This window comes from Gorilla gorilla, chromosome 10, assembly GCF_029281585.2.
Source record: "Gorilla gorilla gorilla isolate KB3781 chromosome 10, NHGRI_mGorGor1-v2.1_pri, whole genome shotgun sequence".
NCBI lineage: Eukaryota > Metazoa > Chordata > Mammalia > Primates > Hominidae > Gorilla > Gorilla gorilla.
The window spans coordinates 128,211,094-128,230,932 of record NC_073234.2 but is presented as its reverse complement, the minus strand read 5'-3'; the positions used below and the strand labels follow the sequence as shown (position 1 = coordinate 128,230,932).

Sequence of the window (19,839 nt, the reverse complement as noted above, 5' to 3'; positions counted from 1 at the left end):
ATAGTGATGACTTAGGGATGGGTGGGGAGAGGGAGGGGTAAGAAGGAGGAACTATAAAGGGTAACAAAGAAGTTTTGGCAATGGATGGATATGTCCATTATCTTGATTACTGTGATGATTTCATGGGTATACACATGTTTTTATGGCTGATGGTGGCTCATGCCACTAATTCCAGCATTTTGGGAGGCCAGGGCTGGAGGATCACTGGAGGCCAGGAGTTTGGAACCAGCCTGGGCAACATAGCAAGACCTCGTCTCTATTTTAAAAAAACTTATCCAGGTGCAGTAATGTGCACCCACAGTCCCAGGTTCTCAGGAAGCCAAGATGGGAGGATTGTTTGAGCCTGGGTGGTCAAAACTAAAGTGAGCTATGGTTGTGCTATTGCACTCCGGCCTATGCGACACAGTGAGACACTGTCTTTAAAAAAAAAAAAAATGAAATTATCAAATTGTGCTTTAAATTACCCTAATTGTGTACTGTTGAAGGTATATTAATTCTACCTCTATAAAGCAATTTTTAAAAAAGGGAATCCAGCAAACTGAATCCAGAACAGGGAGCTGTGAGCAATAAACCACTGCAAATACCAACATTACATTCCAGGGGCTGACATGGAGCTCCTGACAGGGTGCAGAAGCTGAATTGGAGACCCTCACACGCAGCCAGCACCCTCAAAGGGAGCTAAAGTATTTCTGGATGACCAGAACATCTCACTCCTGGCAGAAGCAAGTGTAAATATCTCTGAAGAAAAATGTTCCCAAGGTAGGTCCCTAGGATTCTCACAGACTGAGCATTCAAAGCGCAAGTAATTATGAGTGAAAATCTGCAGGAAAGACAAACAAAAGACCTGCATGGTCAGAGGCTTCAGGCAGTGATGTGCTGGTAAATGTTTAACAACGGACTCTCTGGGGAAACAGCCCCATGGAGGCTGATTTCAAATGCCAACATGATGTGACTAAACGAAGAGCTGGGAAGAAATGTACAGCAGCATACATTTATATAGTATTTCCACCTTACAGGCATAATAGACATAAATAACAGAATATCAAAATGTAGTAAAACAGGTCAGGTGCAGTGGCTCACACCTGTAATCCCAGCACTTTGGGAGGCCGAGGTGGGCAGATCACCTGAGGTCAGGAGTTCAAGACCAGCCTGGCCAACATGGTGAAACCCCGTTTGGAGGCTGAGGCAAAATAATCGCTTGAACCTGCGAGGCAAAGCTTGCAGTGAGCCAAGATTGTGCCACTGCACTCCAGCCTAGGCAAAAGAGCAAGACTCGGTCTCAAAAAAAAAAAAAAAAAAAACAGTGAAATAATTGAAACGTGTTTAACTTTGAGTATTTATCACCATTGTGTGTAATATCATTTAACTATAAATATAACTTTATTCATGTCAGAGAAAGGGTCTCTCTCTGTTACCCAAGCTGGAGTGCGGTGGCATGATCATAGCTCGCTGCAACCTTGAACTCCTGGGTTCAAGCAATTCTCCTGCTTCAGCGTCCTGAGTAGCTGAGAACACAGGCATGCACCACAACATCCAGCTAATTTTTTAAATTTGTTGTAGAGATGGAGTCTCACTGTGTTGGCCAGGCTGGTCTCGAACTCCTAGCCTTAAGTGATCCTCCTGCCTTGGCCTCCCAAATTGCTGGGATTATAGGTGTGAGCCACAGTTCCTGGCTAATATATATCTTAATTTTTAATAATGGCCATGTTTATTAACTGGCTCACAAATCCTGAAAATTTAACATCCATTCTAATGAGCTTTTACGGTACATATCCAGCATGCCACTGATTCAGGTATAATTATTGGATACAGAATGTGAAGTTACTATATGTGAAATATTTAAGAAATAAAATGTGGATTAAAAACAAGCAAGAGGCAAGAGATTAAAAATGGTGAAGAAGATACTAAAATGAATGAATAATTTTTAGAAATAAAATATGTAACTACTAAATTCTAAAATGCAATGGGTGGTTTAATGGCAAATTAATATGCTCTAAGACAGAGTATAGCCAGGATGAAAGACGTGAAGAAATTACCCAAAATACAGCACAGAGGTAAAGAGATATAAAATACGAAGGAGAGAACAGACAGAGCAAGACCCCAACTCAAAGAAAAAAGTGAGAGAGAGAATAAGCAACATGGAGGTCTAATATTTATCTAATCAGATTCCAGATAGGGAAAATAGGGAGAATCGAAGAAAGAAAAATATTTCAAGAGATAATGCTGAGAATTTTCTAGAACTAGAAAATTTCCAGAATTTTCATGCTGAAAAACATGAATCCACTGTTTCAGGAAGCACAACACGCACCAAGTAGAAAAAAGCAATAAGAAATACACACTTAAGCACATCATACTACAGGACATCAAAAAGAAGGGCTTACGTGGAAGGAAAAACCATCTACAGAGGAAGGGCAATTTGTTGACTTAAGACTCTTAACAGACGCTTGAAAGCACAACCAATCCTTCAAAGTCCACCTAGAATGCTGCAACCTTCAAGAACAAGGGATAAATCGATGTTTTAAGATACACACAGTCTGAGAGAGCTTACCAACAGAATTTTACCAAATGAAAAGCTGTACTTCTCAGGAGGAAGTAAAGTGGCCCCAAGAAGCACCAAGATTCAGGAAGATTTGAACATTGAACCAAAAAACTAGAAGACAGGCAAATTAAAAAAAATGCCAGTATAAAATAATAATGTCTAATATATGGAGTTAAATAAAGGATTAAACTAAGATACTAGAGAAGAGTCGTATATAGGTAAGGAGGGTCGGAATTAAGATGTCGTTAGAGTGTTTTAAGCACCTTGTGTTGTCTAGAGGAAGATGTTGAGACAGTGAGTAACTCCAGACATGATTAGTTATGAATAGTAACACTTTAAGGATAGCCATGGATATCATAGGAATGAACCATACGACTTTGAAACCAATAAGGAGAAAAATGGAATTTGTAAACCCCCAAGCCCAATTAACCAATTAATAAAAATAAAAGGCAAGGAGAGAAACAAAAGAACCGTAGAAAAAGAGAGACAAAAACAACAAGAGAGTAGAAAAGTTAAACTATGTAATGGATTGGCAAACTATAGCCTACAGCCCAAATACAGTCAGCTGCCTGTTTTTATTAAAAAAAAAAAATGCCATGCCCAGTTATGTGCATATTGCCTATGGCTGATTTTGCTCTAGAACAGTGAAAGTGGAGTAGTTGCAATGCAGACTTTATGGCCAGAAAAGCCTGAAATATTTACTATTTGGTCCTTTACAGAAAGAGTTTGCTGATAATTACAGTATCTGTAAATGGTAAAATCATCACCTAAAAGACAAAGATTACCACACTGAATTAAACAACAACAAAAGAAACAAAATCTGGCTAAAAATACCCTTTATACTCTCTTACGTGAAACGTAAGAGGACTAAAAGATTAAAAATAAAAGGATAAAAAAATAAACTAAAGAAAGCTGATGTTGTTTTTTAATATCACAAAAGGGAGTTTAGGACAAAAAATCATTATTAGAGATAAAGAGAGACATTACATAATGATAAAAGGTTCAATTTTTCAGTAACACAGATCAACTCCAAACCTGTAGCCATCTCACAGAACCACAAGGGGAAATTGACAGATCCATGGTGATTGAAGGAGATTTCAACATAATACAAGCAGACTAAAAAGCCGTAAATGTAAAAAAAGTTATAAACACAATTAATAATCTCATTTTGATATGTGAGTGACCTTACAAACAATAATTATAGAATGCACATTTTTCTTATGTACTCATTGAGCATATCCTAAGATCTGGTTATAAGCCAAATCTTAACACATTTCAAAGACTAAGTATCATATAGGTCATATTCTCCAACCAAAATGCCATTAAATTTGAGATTAATAACAAAAAAAGGAATAAATTAAGAATCCTCAAACATCTAGAAATTTTTAAATATACCTCTAAATCACTCTTGGGGTAAAGTAGAAATCATAAGAGAAATTTAAAAATACATAGAAATGAGAAACAATGAAAATACTATATGTTGAAGCTTGTGGGATCATTTGAATGTGGTACTTTGGGTATCACATTTATAATTACTAATATTAGAAAAGAGGGAAGTTTTATATTAAAAAGGTAAATATACAACCCAAGTATTTAGAACGTTATAGAATACACTTAAGAAAATGAGAAAGGATTATTTAATAGAAATTATAACAAAAATTAATCAGACAGTAAATGACAGGGCGATATTAAATAATAAGAAAGGCATTCCCACTTCAATCTCCTTTCCAACCTTATGTACTTCAAGGAGAAAGTGCTAATATGACTTTAACACTTCTCTTTCACTTGCTAGTTGCCTTTTTAAGTGGGAAGCAAGTCTCAGGCTCAGAGCCTCTATGAGACTACAGTTTATAGCTAGAATGTAGTAACTTTTTTTTTTAATTATTTGTCTTCATGGCTACCTTTGTTCATAGAAAGCATGAACTAATTATCCACTTACATCCATTTGTGATTTAAAAAGTTCTTGTTAAATGAGTGTTTACATTTTATAAGTAGCCAATTAAGAGAAAATAACAATAATGTTATTTCATAGATAAGGTAAAAATAGTAAAAGTGGTGCTCAAATGACCAAGTTTAGGGAAACACTGCTCTCCAATAAGGAAAAATCTTTGCTAAAAAGCCTTTGTAGGCTGGGGGTGGTGGCTTACACCTGTAATCCCAGCACTTTGGGAGGCCAAGGCAGGAGGATCACTTGAGCCCAGGAGTTTGAGACTAGCCTGGTCAACATAGCAAGACCCTATCTCTACAAAAAGAAATTAAAGTTAGCCAGGCGTGGTGGTGCATGCCTGTAGTCCAAGCTACTCAGGAGGCTGAGACAAGAGGATTGCTTGAGCCCAGGAGGTCAAAGCAATGAGTTAAGATTGCACCAGTACGCTTCAGCCTGGGCAAAGGAGCAAGACCCTGTCTCAAGAAAAAAAAGAAAAAAAAAAGCCTTTCTCTTTGGGCAAGCCACAACAACTACACCCTGACATTTATTCTTTTTACAAAAATAACCATATCCTCAACTGTCCTACCCAGAATTTAAACTCTTAAACTGATCCTAAAATACTGTCTAATATAAGATCGACAGAAGTTCACAGTTAAGGAAACTTAGAGGTCATCTGTTCCAGGGAAACCAACTGGGATGGGTGGGTAACAGAAATGCCCAAAGTAGGCCAGGCATTAGAGACCAACAAGGAATGATGGGGACAGTGGAAAACTGGAGAGCTCTTGCCAGTCTAAATATATGAGCTGCTACTTGTCTTCTGTTGAACTGTTGGCAAAATTGTAGTCCAGTGTTGTCAGGTCTTCTGATATTTTGAAGACATGTCAGAAATCTGGACTTTCGTGTGAAATCTCCCAATTTTTACATGATCAGTCCCAAAATATAAAAAAAGAAAAAAACCTACACATACACTTCTGCAAGTCAGAGTCTGCCAGTTTGTAATCTCTGATCTAGGGCAACTTCCTTATTTGACCGATGAGGTAACTAGGGCCCCGAGAGGGGAAGATATTTGCCTGTCATCACACAGTAAATTAGCTCATATCCAGAACTAGAACCCAAGTCTGGTTCTGACCACCAGGTCAGTTATCTCTCCAGTCCACCAGGCCACCTATTCTATGGAGCATGAAACTCAGGATTTAATCTTGTTCCTCCAACCTCGCAAAATAGTCAAACTAGGGGAGATGTTTTCATGACTAAACTCCCATTAGGTTCCTCTCCCTCTTCCTCAGGGAAGGAAGCTATTCCTTCTTTTTTTCAAGTGTAGAACTGTCAAAACCTTATCGACTCAAAACAAGCCACTCCCAGGAAGATGCAGCAACTTACTTTGATTGAAGGGGCCGGTCACTGGGGTACATCCAACGGTTAGAACTGTTGCTGAACACGGTGTCAGTCATGGTAGATGTCTAGTGCTCCTGGAAAACATCAATCCAGAGAGGACATCACCCCATCATTCAGCCACTCCTTAGTTCCCAAGTCCCTGCTTTATGCCACACACTCAGTGGGATAGAGAAGACAGAGAACTAAATCCAATTTCTTCATTTTCCAGATGGGGAGTCTGAGACCCTAAAAGGGAAAGTGTCTTGCTGGAAGTCACAGCTACCCCGTGGCAAGAAATGCACCAGAGGGAAGAATCCCCTCACCTAAATCCAAGCTCTTCCCATTCACTGTTGAGGCAATGTTGAGGGAAGCCTACTGCACCCCCAGCAGTGTGTGGGCCAGAGTTCTTAACTCGAATCCAGGGTCTTTCTACTGAGCTAGTCACCTGACTTAGTTGTTGTGGCGTCATCCCTGCCTTTTTTTTTTCTTTTTTTTATTATACTTAAGTTCCGGGATACATATGCAGAACGTGCAGGTTTGTTACATAGGTATACATGTGCCATAGTGGTTTGCTGCACCCATCAACCCATCATCTACATTAGGTATTCCTTCTAATGCTCTCCCTCCCCTGGCCCCCCACCCCAGGATAGGCCCCGGTGTGTGATGTTCCCCTTCCTGTGTCCATGTGTCCCTGCCTTTTTAAAAAAAAAAATACTCTACATCCAAGCTATCAGAAAATGGTATTGGCTTGATCTTTAAAATAGATTTAGGATCTGCCTACTCCTTTCAGCCTGCATTGCTACTGTGCTGATCCAAACTGCCACTATCCCTGCCTGACTTAATGCAATTGACTCCTCTTTGGTCTTTCTCCATCTACCCTTGTCCCATTTCATTCATTATTCATAATAACCACAAAGTAGAAACAGCCCAGTATTCACCAACTGATGAGCAGATCAACAAAATGTGGTATATCCATGTAGCATTATTCTGTCATAAAAACAGATGAAGTATTGACATACTCTATGACATAGGTGAACCTCGAAAACATGATGCTAAGTGAAAGAAGCCAGACACAAAACACCATATATTTTGAGATTCCACCTATATAAGGTATACAGAATAGGAAAATCTATAAAAGATAAAAATGAGATTAGTGGTTGCCCAGGCTGGGGGAGGTGCTGGGGTGCAGCGTTTCTTTGTAAGGACAGTGAAAATATTCTAAAGTTGATGATGGTGATGGATCCACAACTCTGTGAGAATACTAAAAGCCACGGAATTGTCCACTTTAAATGGGTGAATTATATTATCTGTGAGTTATATCTCAATAAAGCTGAAAAAAATGGTGCCACCACTTTGGAAAACTGTTTGGCAGTATCTGTTAGCTAAAAGTCCATCTACTCTGTGGCTCAGGAATTCTACTCAGGTATATACCCGAGAAATATACTCAGGTATACACCCAAGAAAAAAGTGCTTATGTTCTAAGACATGTACAAGAATGTTTATAGCAGCTTTATTCATAATAGCTTAACACTGGAACAATCCAAATGCCCATCAACAGAGAGCAGATAAAGCCATTGTGGTTTATTTGTACAGTGGAATGCTGGTGAGCAATGACAGACAAGCTTCTGATACAGCGCATGTAACACCATGGATGAACCCATAGATGTTATGTTTAGTGAAAGATGCCAGGAACAAAAGAGAACACACTGTTTGATTATATTGACACAAGAGTTAAGAAAAGACAAAGCTATTTGGTGGTGACAGAAATTGGGGCAAATAAATTGCTTACTTTGGGGAGGCTATTGATTCAGAAGGGGCAGCAGGGGGCCTCCATGGGGTGAAGATATTCCATATCTTGATCTGGGTGGCCACTAACCAGGTATATACATCTGCAAAAGCCATCAAGCTAAACTCTTGAGATGTGTGTACTTTATGGCCTTCCCTTCATCCCAAAAAAGCAAGTCAGTTATGTCACTCTTTTGCTCAAGAGTCTTCAATGGCTCCCTGTTGCTCCTAGACTAAAATCTAAACCCCTTAGCACACGCTGGCTCCCTGCAGCCTCCTTCTCTTTTCCTTCCACTCTTCTCACGCCCTCTTTCCCAGCCCCAAAGGCCTTCCTGCTGCTTCCTCAACATCCCCAGCACATTCCCACTTGCTCTTCCCTCAGCCTGGAAGCCTTCTTGCAGATGCTTGTCTGCCTCACTCTATCCCTTTGTGTAGGTTTATTCCTAAATGCACCTCGTCCAAGAGGGCCTCCCTGACCACTCAATTTAAAACAGCTCCCACAGGGGGGTCGGTGTAGGGAGAGCTTCAGGATAAATAGCTAATGCATGCAGGGCTTAATACCTAGGTGATGAGCTGATGGGTGCAACAAACTACCATATGGCACACATTTAACTGAGTGAAAAACCTGCACATCCTGCACATGTACCCTAGAAGTTAAAATAAAATATGTATTTTTTAGAAAAAGAAAATGACCTAAATAAATAAATAAATAAAATAGTTCCTCCTCCCGCTTCTCCATTCTGGCCTCCTTTACTCTGATTTATTTTTCTTCCTAGCTCTTATCACTACCCCAATTTAATATAAGTTGTTTATTTTTATGTTTGTGTCTTTGCTTAGAGCTTGAATCCCCCTGCTAATATGTAAGCCATGCGGAACTTTTTCCGTTTTGTTCACTGCTTAATCTCCAACACTAGCATAGAGTCTGGCGCCTAGAAGGTACGTAATGAAAATTTGCTGAATGTGTGAAAGAGTCTCCATCAACACTGTCAGTGCGGCTCAACTCAGCCAGGCTTCAGTTCTTTCTGAACCTGCCCCCGACCCCACCCCTCTGAAGGTCCCACCAAGAGTAAGCGGGGAGAGACCACGTGGAGATTGCAGTAATTATTTTAAAAACAAATAGAAAGTAGATTGGCGTGTCTAGGGGGTCCTGATTTCCCTGTAGGTCTTGTTTCCTGTGATGCTGAATAGATGAGAACTTGGGAGGTGAACACACAGCGACCTCCCTCTCCTGTCCTGTATCCTTTGTAATTATTCAATCTTTGTGTGTGAGAAACCGGAGGGGAATGCTGGTTGGACCCGTAGCAGAGAAGATCCCTTACAGTAAAGCTATTTCATCTGCTCCCATGTGGTTAACATCATCTTTCCAGGTTAATATGGGCATTTCATTGTTTCTACTTCAAAAACAGAAAGGAGAGACAGCTCCTGTTGTGAAAGAAATTTGCTGAAAAAGAACTTTAATGTCTCATTATTGCCTGTGGTGAGAGCTGAGCAGGCTTCCCTGGAGCCCCCCACCTGGAGGACCTCTGGCCCCTGCTGAGTGCAAAGAGGCTCAGTCCCCGAGAATGAGCTTCCTCGGCTGCAGTTGGTCTAGAAAGCTGAAACTGTAACTGAAGGTTTCATCTTCTGCTTTGCAGCAGAGAGAAGACACTGGCCTTGGAGATCCTGGGAGGAAGGTAGGTCTGGGATAAAGGAGACACATGATCACCTCCCAGGAACTCTGAACTCCAAATTCCATCATCCTCAGGGCAGAATCTGGCCTGCTCGCACTCTCCTTTGTTCAGTCACGCACACCAGGGGTATGTTTTCCACTAAAATTCCACCTGCAAAGTCTAAACTCACTGGCTGACCACCCAGTGGAAACCACCCAGCTCCATCCCTCCAGGCCAGAAGCCACCCTGGACAGCCCTGGTTATTTCAGCTTGGCCACTTGGGACTCTCAATGCACTTAACATCCCAGGATTGGACTCTTTATCTAGTGCTTACCCCAGTCTACCAGGCCTGGACCAGAAGAGGAAAATGTTCAAGCAATCAAGGATGTTTGAACAACTAGAGAAACAGGCCCAGGGACAGGAAGGCATGTGTCCACTGGCAGATCTGGGATGGAGGTGGAGATGCAGTTGGGGGGAGGCACCCTAATAGTCACTGTTGATTCCTCATCTGGATCCCCCCTACAGCTGGTGCATCCTCCCAATCCCAGCCTCTAGGAGTGTTAGCCATGAAGGGCTACACTAAGGGCTCATAGCAGCACCATTTTCCAGAGAATCCAGAGAATCCAACAGGAGCTGCTTTGCCCAGAGATACCAGGGAGCAGCACAAAGCCAATGGCTAATGAATAAGAGGAGGGTAGAAAAGTACAGCCCCCTTCTTCTAGGGCAAGATGGCTGTGTGCTGCCATCACACTCCAGAGCTCCCTGAGGATTGGGCTGAGGCCAGACTTCAGGTGAAGCCACGCCCTCGCCTAGCTTCCTCTGCTGCCCTTTCCTGCTTCCCTCATTCCCTAGCAGGTTCCTCCTTGTAGCACTCCCTGAGTCCATCACTAGTACAAGAATGCACATCTCAGGTTCTGCTTCTAAGGAACTTGACCTTGTGTGGGAGGAGACAGGAGAATCTCAGGGAAGCATGGTTCTGCTCCACAAGCTCATTACATCACCCCTAGTGGTCACTTAGCCGTTTTCTAATCCAACACAGCGTGATCCTAAAATGTTCTCCTAAGATGTTTTCCTACTGGCCTGCAGATGATACTTCATGAAAGCCAACTCTTCATGAGGAGTTGAGGGTGAGTCAACAGAAATGGACAAAGTCTAGTGGTGAACCTCAGACATTCTCAAACCACTCCCCACTTTCCCATCACTCACTACAGAGAAACCATCGTCATAATAGACTGGAGGCCTGAGGCCCAGGGAGCACCAGAAGAAGGAAACCAACCATGGATACAAGAAGCAAAAGTATAAATGTAAGTGTCACATAAATAGTACCAAATTCCAGCCCTAGGACCACTGCAGAAACTTGGCATCACTGAGCTGATAAGTTTAAGTAAGCATCAGCTACACTCCCTAGCACACAGCAAACACTTGTAAAGTGGTAATTCTCTTTTCCTGCTTCTCCTATACTTATCGGGTATAGGATGATGACTTACAATTTTCTGAGCACCTGCTATGCACCAAATTCCATACCTACATTATTTGCTTTACTCCTTACAATCCTACTCCAAGGTAGATGGTATTATCCTCATTTTACAGGTAAGAAAATTCAGGCTCAGGGTGGCTAAGTTACTTGCTCAAAATCACACAGCTACCAAGTAGCAGAACTGGGGTTTGGACCCTGACTCCAAAGCCCATGTGCTTACTCACTACTCTGTTCACACCCGTTCATTGCCCCTGGGCTTTGGATTGTTGGGTTCTGATAAGTGTCTAGAGGATTGGTGATTGTCCATTCCTGGCCCTCTGGCCCCTGGGTGCATTCTCACCTCTCAGCCTCAGAGACAAACACATACCTACCCACCCAGCCCTCTCCCAGGCGACTCTGAGAGATCACATACTTTGGCTTGGGTAAGGCCAAGGCAGTGGCTTAAATCCAGCCCTGCAGCTGCAACTTCAAAAGCATAAAATGACTTCTTCTCCTGAAACCAGAGACTCCAGCTCTTCTTTCTTAGCTGGACAGAAATTCCCCTACAGTCCTTGTACAAACTCTAAAGAATCATCTACTTTCAGTAACAAAAGAAGCAACAACAACAACTGAAAGTTCAAATATCAAGGGCTTACTCCACGCTAAGCACCTTTCAGTTTTTATCTCCTCAGTCCTCACAACAGCCTTATGAGGTATGTGCTCTTCTTGTCCCATTTTACAGATGGGATAACTGAGTTGAGGAAAGTTTAAGTGAACTTTCCAAGGTTCTGCTTAAATTCCTTCAAACAATCTAAACGTCTAATAATAAGCACTGGATAGCTGGATGAATCTGAATCTTAGACTGAATCTCAGACCTGGAATCTCAGACTGCCACAAAGACTCTGTCCTAACCCCAGGTAACCCAGATTCCAGGGTCCTCCCTTCTCCTCCTTTGCCATTGGTTCTGCCTGCTTCTCCCCTGGCTCTCTTTAGCATCGCTTGCTAAGGAACAGTGGTTCCATCCCCCAGAATCTCCAAGGTTTTCTGCTAGTTGTAGTTGAATGGAAAAAACAACGCAAAGCCTATTTAGTTTCTGAGTTGCTGTGGCAGGTGTCTGAACGTGACCCAGCGGGGCTGGGCTGGCAGGGATTTTATGCAGCACGTCAGGGCACTGCAGGGAACCGGCAGGAGCTGCAGCTGTCTGCGTGGAGTTCAATGACACAGTTGGCCTCCCTATCCCAACAGTCTTGGAATTAAACCAGATGCTTTGCAGCAGAACCTGCAGCCACAAGTTTGGACAATGCCCAGACAGTTCCATCTCTTGATCTCTTTCCTTGCCCCTCGTCTCTTCCCCTGAGTGCAGTACATCACTGCTCAATTAGGTATCTGGAAAAAATCACTCTGACTATTTGATGGGGTGGAAAATGTACTTTAACAAAAGGGCCTGAAATTGGGGGAAGCACGAGTGTCCATGAACAGAATCCAGGCTGAAAATGTTTTGTTTGGCCCATGAAGGGGTTTTTTTTTTAAGGGTAAAATTCAATCAATATCTTAAAAGCGCAGGATTTAATTAAAAATACAGATTGCCAGCTTCTCTTGGGAAATTAGAAGAATTAAAAAATATTTATGGAACATTTACCATTACTATGTGCCAGACACTGTTCTAGGCACAGGGGATATAACATTAAAACAAACAAAGACAAAAATTATTGTCCTCATGGAACATACCTTCTAGTAGGGAAGACTGACAATAAGCAAACAAGTAGAATATTAAATGTGTCCACGGGTGATGAGTGCTTTAGAGAAAAATAAAAGAGGGAAGGGTGATTGGGAACTGGTGGGGGGGGAAGTGTGATTTTAAATAGGTGGTCAGAGGGAGCCTCACTGGGAGATGCTATTTGAGCAAAGACCCAAAGTGGGTAATAAACTGAGCCACATGGCCATCTTGGGGAGAGCATTTCAGGCAGAGGGAAAAGTAAGTGCAAAGGCCCTGGGGCAGGCATGTGCTTGGTAAGTTGGAGAAATGGTAAGGAAGACAGAGTGGTTGGAGTAAAGAGAGCAAGAGGGAGCTGAGATCAGAGTGGTGGTGGTGGGGGTGGGTGTCAGATCATGAAGACCATATAAACTTCTGGCCTGAGAGATGCAGGAGACCCAGAAAGCCTCTGAACAGTGATGCAAGCTGAGTATATTCTATTCCATCTCAAATATGCATCCAGAGTTGACTATTTTCCAGGCTGTTGGGATTTCTACAAACCCTTACTATGACAAGGACACTTGGGACACCAAAGAGAAAGACGGCGATCTCCTGCTTTGTCTACTGTGCTTGATGGAGCCGAGTGCCCCTTCACTTGCCTGCCTGCCTGGTCATTCCTGCCTTCTCTCATGGGACTCCAGCAGCCCTTACACATCCAGTCCCATCCAGACGGTACAGGCTGCTGTTGGCTTTTCCTTGTTCCTAGAGCCAGCTGGGACATTCTCAGCCTTCCCTGAAGCCGACTAAGGCTGAAATGACAAGAGCTTGGCTCCTTCCATGCCAATCTGGTTGGTGCCAGAGACAATGACAGAGACAGGCCTGGGAGATCCTAGAGACAAAGGTGACTTTGTGTTCCTGGCCTTGAAACAACAAAGCAAACTCACTGTCCCCTCCATATGGTTCTCCCATTGCCACATAGCAATAACAGATGGTGCCTGCCATGAGCCTCTAAATAACCCCACAGGACAGTCCCCATTTCACAGATTTTAAAGTAGGCACAGAATTCATCCTCCACTGCTCTGCCACTTACAAGCTGCATGGCCTTGGGCAGATACATAATGTCTGTGGGCCTGTTTCCTCATTGATAAAATGAGTATGGTCATCCCAGCACTACCTACTTCATCATAATGGCTACTTAGGTTGTACCTGGGTCTGGACTAAATGCTTGCGGTGGATGGCTTCACTTAACTCTCCCAAACACCCATTAAGGAAGGTACAAGTATTACCTCCATTTTGCAGATGGAGATACTGAGGCTTAGAAGAGTAAGTGACTTACCCACCCAGCCAGCAACCGGCAGATCTGGGATTTGTACCTACAAGATCTGATGCCACGTTGCATGTTTAATCACTCTACTATGCTGCCTCCAGGATTGTTGTGAAGAATGGGGTTTGAAAATGAAGGCAAGAAAGAAAACGTGGTACTTGGAACATAGTATGTGCTCAGTAAACATTAATTATTGTCACTATTATCAATATCTCCATCATCGTCCATCAGTGTTCGTTCTCTCCAGCGGCTAAAGTGGAGCATAACTTATATGATGTGATTGGAAAAGCACTAAATGCTTCCATAGATTTCACGGTGCTCCAAATTTCCTCCACCAGCATTGCTCCCTAAAGGTGTATGTGGTACCCTCTTTCTCCCCCAGCTCAGGAAATAGAGAGGTAAGCTCACTGCAGTTGGGGTGAATTGATCACAAAAAATAGCCCCATGTCTTCCCTTTCTGTATCCTTGTCCTTTTCAGCTCCTACCATCCAGAGGTGAAATCTATTTCCCCACCCACGGAATCTGAGTTGGCTCTAAGACTTTCTGTGGCCAACGGGACAGTAGAAGATGTGATGCATTCAGAGGCTTAGAAATACTAGCCCTTCAGAGCCTGGTCTCTTTTGCTATTTTTTTAGCAACCCTGCAATCACCATTTGAGAAACCAGGCTAGCCTGCTGGAGAATGAGCAATCACAAGGCAGGAGGCCACAGCTGTCCAAGCTACTAAGGCTGTCCTGTCACACACCAGCCAGTCCCAGCCAAAATACAGGATGACCACAGACACACGAACAAGCCCAGCCAAGATCATCCAAGTCTGGCCTAGCTGAACCCAGCTGAACTCAACCCAATTGCCAACCCAGAGAATCATTAGGTAAATAAATGGTTGTTGTTCTAAGCCACTATTTTGTGGGGTGGTTTGTTACACAGCAAAAACTGGCTGGTGAAGCAGCCTCTTGCAGTGAGACAATTGCTGGCTTCAGACCCAGAGCACTGGGATCCAATCCTACCTCCCCTTTTTAGTCTCTGCATGACTCTAAGCAAGTTTTGCACCTGTAAAATGAGGATGTAAAAATTCCTATTCTTGATCAGGCACGGTGGCTCACACCTGTAATCCCAGCCTTGGGGAGGCTGAGGTGGGTGGCTCACTTGAAGCCAGGAGTTCGAGACCAGCCTTGCCAACGTGATGAAACCCTCTCTCTACTAAGAATACAAAAAAATTAGTTGGGCATGGTGGTGCATGCCTGTAATCCCAGCTACTCAAGAGGCTGAGGCACAAGAATCACTTGAACCCAGGAGGTGGAGGTTGCAGTGAGCCAAGATCATGCCACTGCACTCCAGCCTGGGTGACAGAGTGAGAGTCCATCTCAAATATATATATATATATACACACACACATATATATATCTCAAATATATATATACACACATATATATACATATCTCAAATATATATATATATACATATTCTTATGCCTATCTTGCAGGGTTGTTGAGAAGAACCAATGAGTTAATTCATGTGAAGGGGCCTTGTAATCTAAAGTGTTTTCCAAGTATCAGTCAGGGAGGACACTGTTAGTGTTATTTGAGGGCAGAGCTGGGGAGAGAAACAAAGGTCTAAATCCTAGGTGTTTGCTTAAGCCTGGGTGAGATACTGCAGTGGATCTCTAGGGTAGACATCTATTGCATTTGCCTACCCAGCATTTATCTGGATAGCCTTTTGTTGGTAAAGTCACCCCAATTTTCTTTTGGGAAAACATCCTCTCTCAGTATCAATCTGTGTGGTCCAGGTGGGGCTCATCCAACCCTAGTCCTTAGAGGTGGGCCAATGACCTGTGCCTGGCCCATCAGTGTATTACACCCCTTAGGCTGCTGCGATTGGTTCAAGGATAGGTACATGACCTGAGTTGGTCTTTTGCTGGAACTATGTGGAAAGAAGCATTCTCTTTCCATTGGGCTGCTAAACTGATAGAACAGAAGTCTATAGCTGCTATCGATCACTTTTGCCAACACACAAGAAAAGCCTGGTAAAGGATAAAAGCTGGTCCTGGCTAACACAGTGAAACCCCGTCTCTACTAAAAAATACAAAAAATTAGCCGGGCGTGGTGGCGGGCGCCTGTAGTCCCAGCTACGCGGGAGGCTGAGGCAGGAGAATGGCGTGAACCCGGGAGGCGGAGCTTGCAGTGAGCCGAGATCGCGCCACTGCACTCCAGCCTGGGCGACAGAGCGAGACTCCGTCTGAAAAAAAAAAAAAAAAAAAAAAGGATAAAAGCTGGGAGATAGAGACTGATTCCTGATGATGCTGTTGGAATGCTGGATCCAGCCATGCCTGACTCTATCAATCTATCATAGCCTTTTGGGCTACTATGGACCAATATGTCCCCTCCCCACACTTTTTTTTTTTTTTTTTTTTTTTTTAATTCTTCTTGAGACAGAATCTTGCTCTGTCGCCCAGGCTGGAGTGCAGTGGCGTGATCTCGGCTCACTGAAGCTCTGCCTCCCGGGTTCTCGCCATTCTCCTGCCTCAGCCCCCCGAGTAGCTGGGACTACAGGCGCTCACCACTGTGCCCGGCTAATTTTTTGTATTTTTAGTAGAGACGGGGTTTCACCATGGTCGCGATCTCCTGACCTCGTGATCCGCCTGCCTCAGCCTCCCAGAGTGCTGGGATTACAGGCGTGAGCCACCATGCCCGGCCTTTTGTTCTTCTTAAGTTGAGAAGCCAAATTCAAGTCCAATTTGAATCAAATTCCTGCCATTTTCCTGAGTTTTCTCTGTGTATCTTCTGGGTGAGACCAAGCTACCTTGCAGCAAACAGGGATTCCAAAGACAACAAGAATTGACTGAAGCCTGGAGAAAAATACACCAGCCTTCAGCAACCCCCTTGACTCTTTCCCTCCTCTACCTCAGAGGCACTGCCATCCAAGCTCCTTGGAGGACAGAAAGTGTTTCTAATACATCCCCACTAAGGCCCGCTGAGACCTTACAACGACAATTAAAATTCAGTGACAATAAACAACACTAATTAAAAGCAAAACTAACTACTTAATAAGACAAATGAGGTGGCAGTATTAAAAGTCAGGATAAGAGAGCTGGCATTAATTAAAAGCAAAGACTAATTTCTTCCTTTCTCTAAAAAGGCTGCGTGTGTGTGTGTGGGGGGGGGGGTTGCACACACACACACACACACACACACACACACGTGTGCATTTCTAGAAAAGATTTATATTTTGTAAATGTATAAAATTCCCTGGGAGCTGACAGACTGTGGGATTGGTTCTGCCTGGAGTGGGGGTGGGGGTGTCTTCCCAGAGAAGGGAACATCTGGGCTGGACCTTGAAGGCTGAGCTGGGGTGTGTGAGAATAAAGGATGGAGGAACGGATGGGGAAGTGAGTAAACAGGGTTCAGAGGCTGCAATGGACATGAAACATTTGGGGAATAGAAAGACCCATGGGGATGGATCCTGGGTAGATGGAAGACAGGGAGGAAGGGGAAACAGGGCTAAAAAGAGAAAGTGGGGCCAGGGCTGAATCCCTATTTCTGTGGATCAACAATGATAGTGCATAGCATCTCCACTCAGCCAACCCCAACTTCCATTCGAAGATCCAGAGACTAAGATCCCCTGCTCTTAGCAGACAGCTCAGCAAGGTGACTAAGGGTATGGGTTTGGGGTTCAAGTCCATTCTTCCATTTATGAGCCAGGTCACCTTGGGCAAGTTTACTTACCTTCCAACACCTCAGTTTCCTCATCTGTAAAGCAGGGACAAAAACAGAACCCACCTCAAAATGGAACTGTGAGGATTAAATGAAATCACTTATCTGACGTCCTTAGTCCAGAGTCTGGCACAAAACATGCCCTTGTCAAGTAGAAGCTATCCTTAATTTATTATGAATAATAATCTCAGTTATGTTTTCCTAAGAGATGGGAGTCCAGTTTCTGCACGGAATGAAATATCTCAGCCTTTCTGAAACCAGAGTAAGTACATGGAGGAAAACAATGATGGATTATGGAAATAACTACAATAGTAATACACTAATAATAATAATATAATAATTCTCAAGCGTGGGTCATTTGTTGAGTACCGTCGTTGTCTTTAGTGTTAATGACTTGTGTGGTGAGATTGGCCCTCCCTTTCCCTGGGGAAGCTGGGAGTGGCCACATGACCTGTTTTGACCAAAGAAGGTTTCCAAGTGGAAGCTTCAAAGCCAGTGCATACTCACCACATTACCCTTTTCCTATCTTGACAATCATGTACGTATGAAGATAGAGCCTTCCTCAGCCTGGGTCCCAGCTCTGAAGACATCCCCTGTTATCTCACCATATCCAAGCAGTATGAGTGAGAAACAAATCTAAAACTTTGGAAATGGTCAGCACAGCACAACCTAACCCAGCCTGCCTGTGTTTTCTACGGGCCAGAAGCTGCACCAAATGTTTCACATGCAACGTCTTATTTGATCTTGGTAATGATCGTAGAAAACAGGATCTTACATGACCCACTTTTACAGATGGGGAAACTGAAGCCTGGAGGGGTAAAGTCATTTGCTGGAAGACGTGCAGCCAGGAGGTCACAACAGAGCGTGCATTTGAAATGAGCCCACAGAAATAAATACAGTACATGACTCCACTGGAGGCAGGGCAGAGCATCCAGGATTGACCTTCCTGAGGCGAATGTCTCCTGCTGGATAGGGGAACCCAAAACTTTTCCTTCCTCCTCTGGGTTATGGGAGTCTCTGTGAGCCCTGTGTCTACAAAACCTTAACACCAGACATCGTTCAACAGAACACTCTTCAGGGCTCCCTGCATGGTCCAGCCAATTACCCAGTTCCTTGATAAAGTGGAAACTTGCTTTTGTCATGCTGTTAACCTGGCTTATCTCTGCCCCAGCTACATTGTGGTAAGCAGGGAAAAGGCAAAGGCTCAGGACTGATTTCAGCATTCAACACATGCGCACACAGACACACCGGCCCTACACAGAAAATGTGATTAGACAGGTCTCCATATTAAAACAAGTCATTTAGCTTAATGGCCCCTGGCTGCCACTCAGACCCAGGCTGCAGTGAAATTCATTCTGATTAAAACTCAGCTGGAGTTGACTTATCTGCAGCTCTAAATCTCATCATGCCACGGAAGACCACAAACGGCGTCCTACTCCCTCCTCTGCCTCAGAGACAAAACGCTCACAGCAGAGAGGGGCATTTTTCTCCTTAAAAAAATGGCAGCAGTCCTGGTCCTCCCATTTGAGGGGCATTTTCACACATTTTAGATGGGAGACATAGCATTCCCATTTTATAGGCCAGGAAATTGAGGCCAAGGTTTGTCAAGGTCATGCTGGTCCAGTGACTCAAATATGGGTCTCATATAAATGAGGCTCCTGCCTCTCCTGCTGTATTATTTGTTGGGCTAAACATATTAATTTGCTATTTTTATAGTACAAAAATGGTTGCATAATGGCAGCGTCATGTGGTTCAACTTAATAATAAAGTAGCTTTGCTTGATAATTTCTATTTGCGCCTCCAGACCCATTCATCCTCCATCCTGCTCTCTGCCCTGGGAGGCTGACCTGTGTGTGAGCACCAGCAGGCTCCTGGCCCTCTGGCTTCTGGTTGGGTTTGTCCAATGGGAGGCACCAGTAGGAGACTGGAGGGAGGGAGGAGAGACAGGCTGGGGTATATTCTTCTGAAGGTCATAGCTTTTGTCAGGAGGACCTCTCCATCCGGCCCTTTCTCTCCTGCATCCGCTTACATTGCCTCCCAGCCCCTCCAAGCCTAGAGACGGTAAGGACTTGCCCAGATAACACAGCTAATAAATGACGGCGCCACACTTGGAGTCCCAGCAGTGTGGCTCTAGAACATGTGCTCTTGGCCAGCTCACTATCCTGCCCTGAGTGTCCGCATTTCACAGGTCTGCAGAGGTGGGATGTAGTGTAGAAATGAACAGCACCAGTCTTCAGGTGGGCAATTTTCATATACAACCTCATTTGATCTTCACCACTATCCTGTGAGGTAGGCTCTGAAGTTATTCCCATTTCTGACACTCAGAGGGGTGAATTAACTTGCCCAAGATCACCAGGAAGGAATGGTGGAGTCAGTGAGTTAT

At 43.6% G+C, this 19,839-nt stretch overlaps 1 protein-coding gene across 5 annotated transcripts in view; it reads right to left on the bottom strand.

The window, feature by feature from the left end:
- The window catches only part of RPH3A (rabphilin 3A), a 318,385-nt gene that overhangs the window by 64,926 nt on the left and 233,620 nt on the right, over positions 1-19,839 (bottom strand). For all 5 annotated transcript variants that reach the window (XM_063694363.1, XM_055359157.2, XM_031000805.3 and 2 more), the window contains one exon: positions 5,847-5,935. In XM_063694363.1, coding sequence (XP_063550433.1) covers positions 5,847-5,917 — 71 coding nt within the window. In that variant the 5' untranslated portion in view covers positions 5,918-5,935. The remainder of the gene's footprint in view (positions 1-5,846; positions 5,936-19,839) is intronic.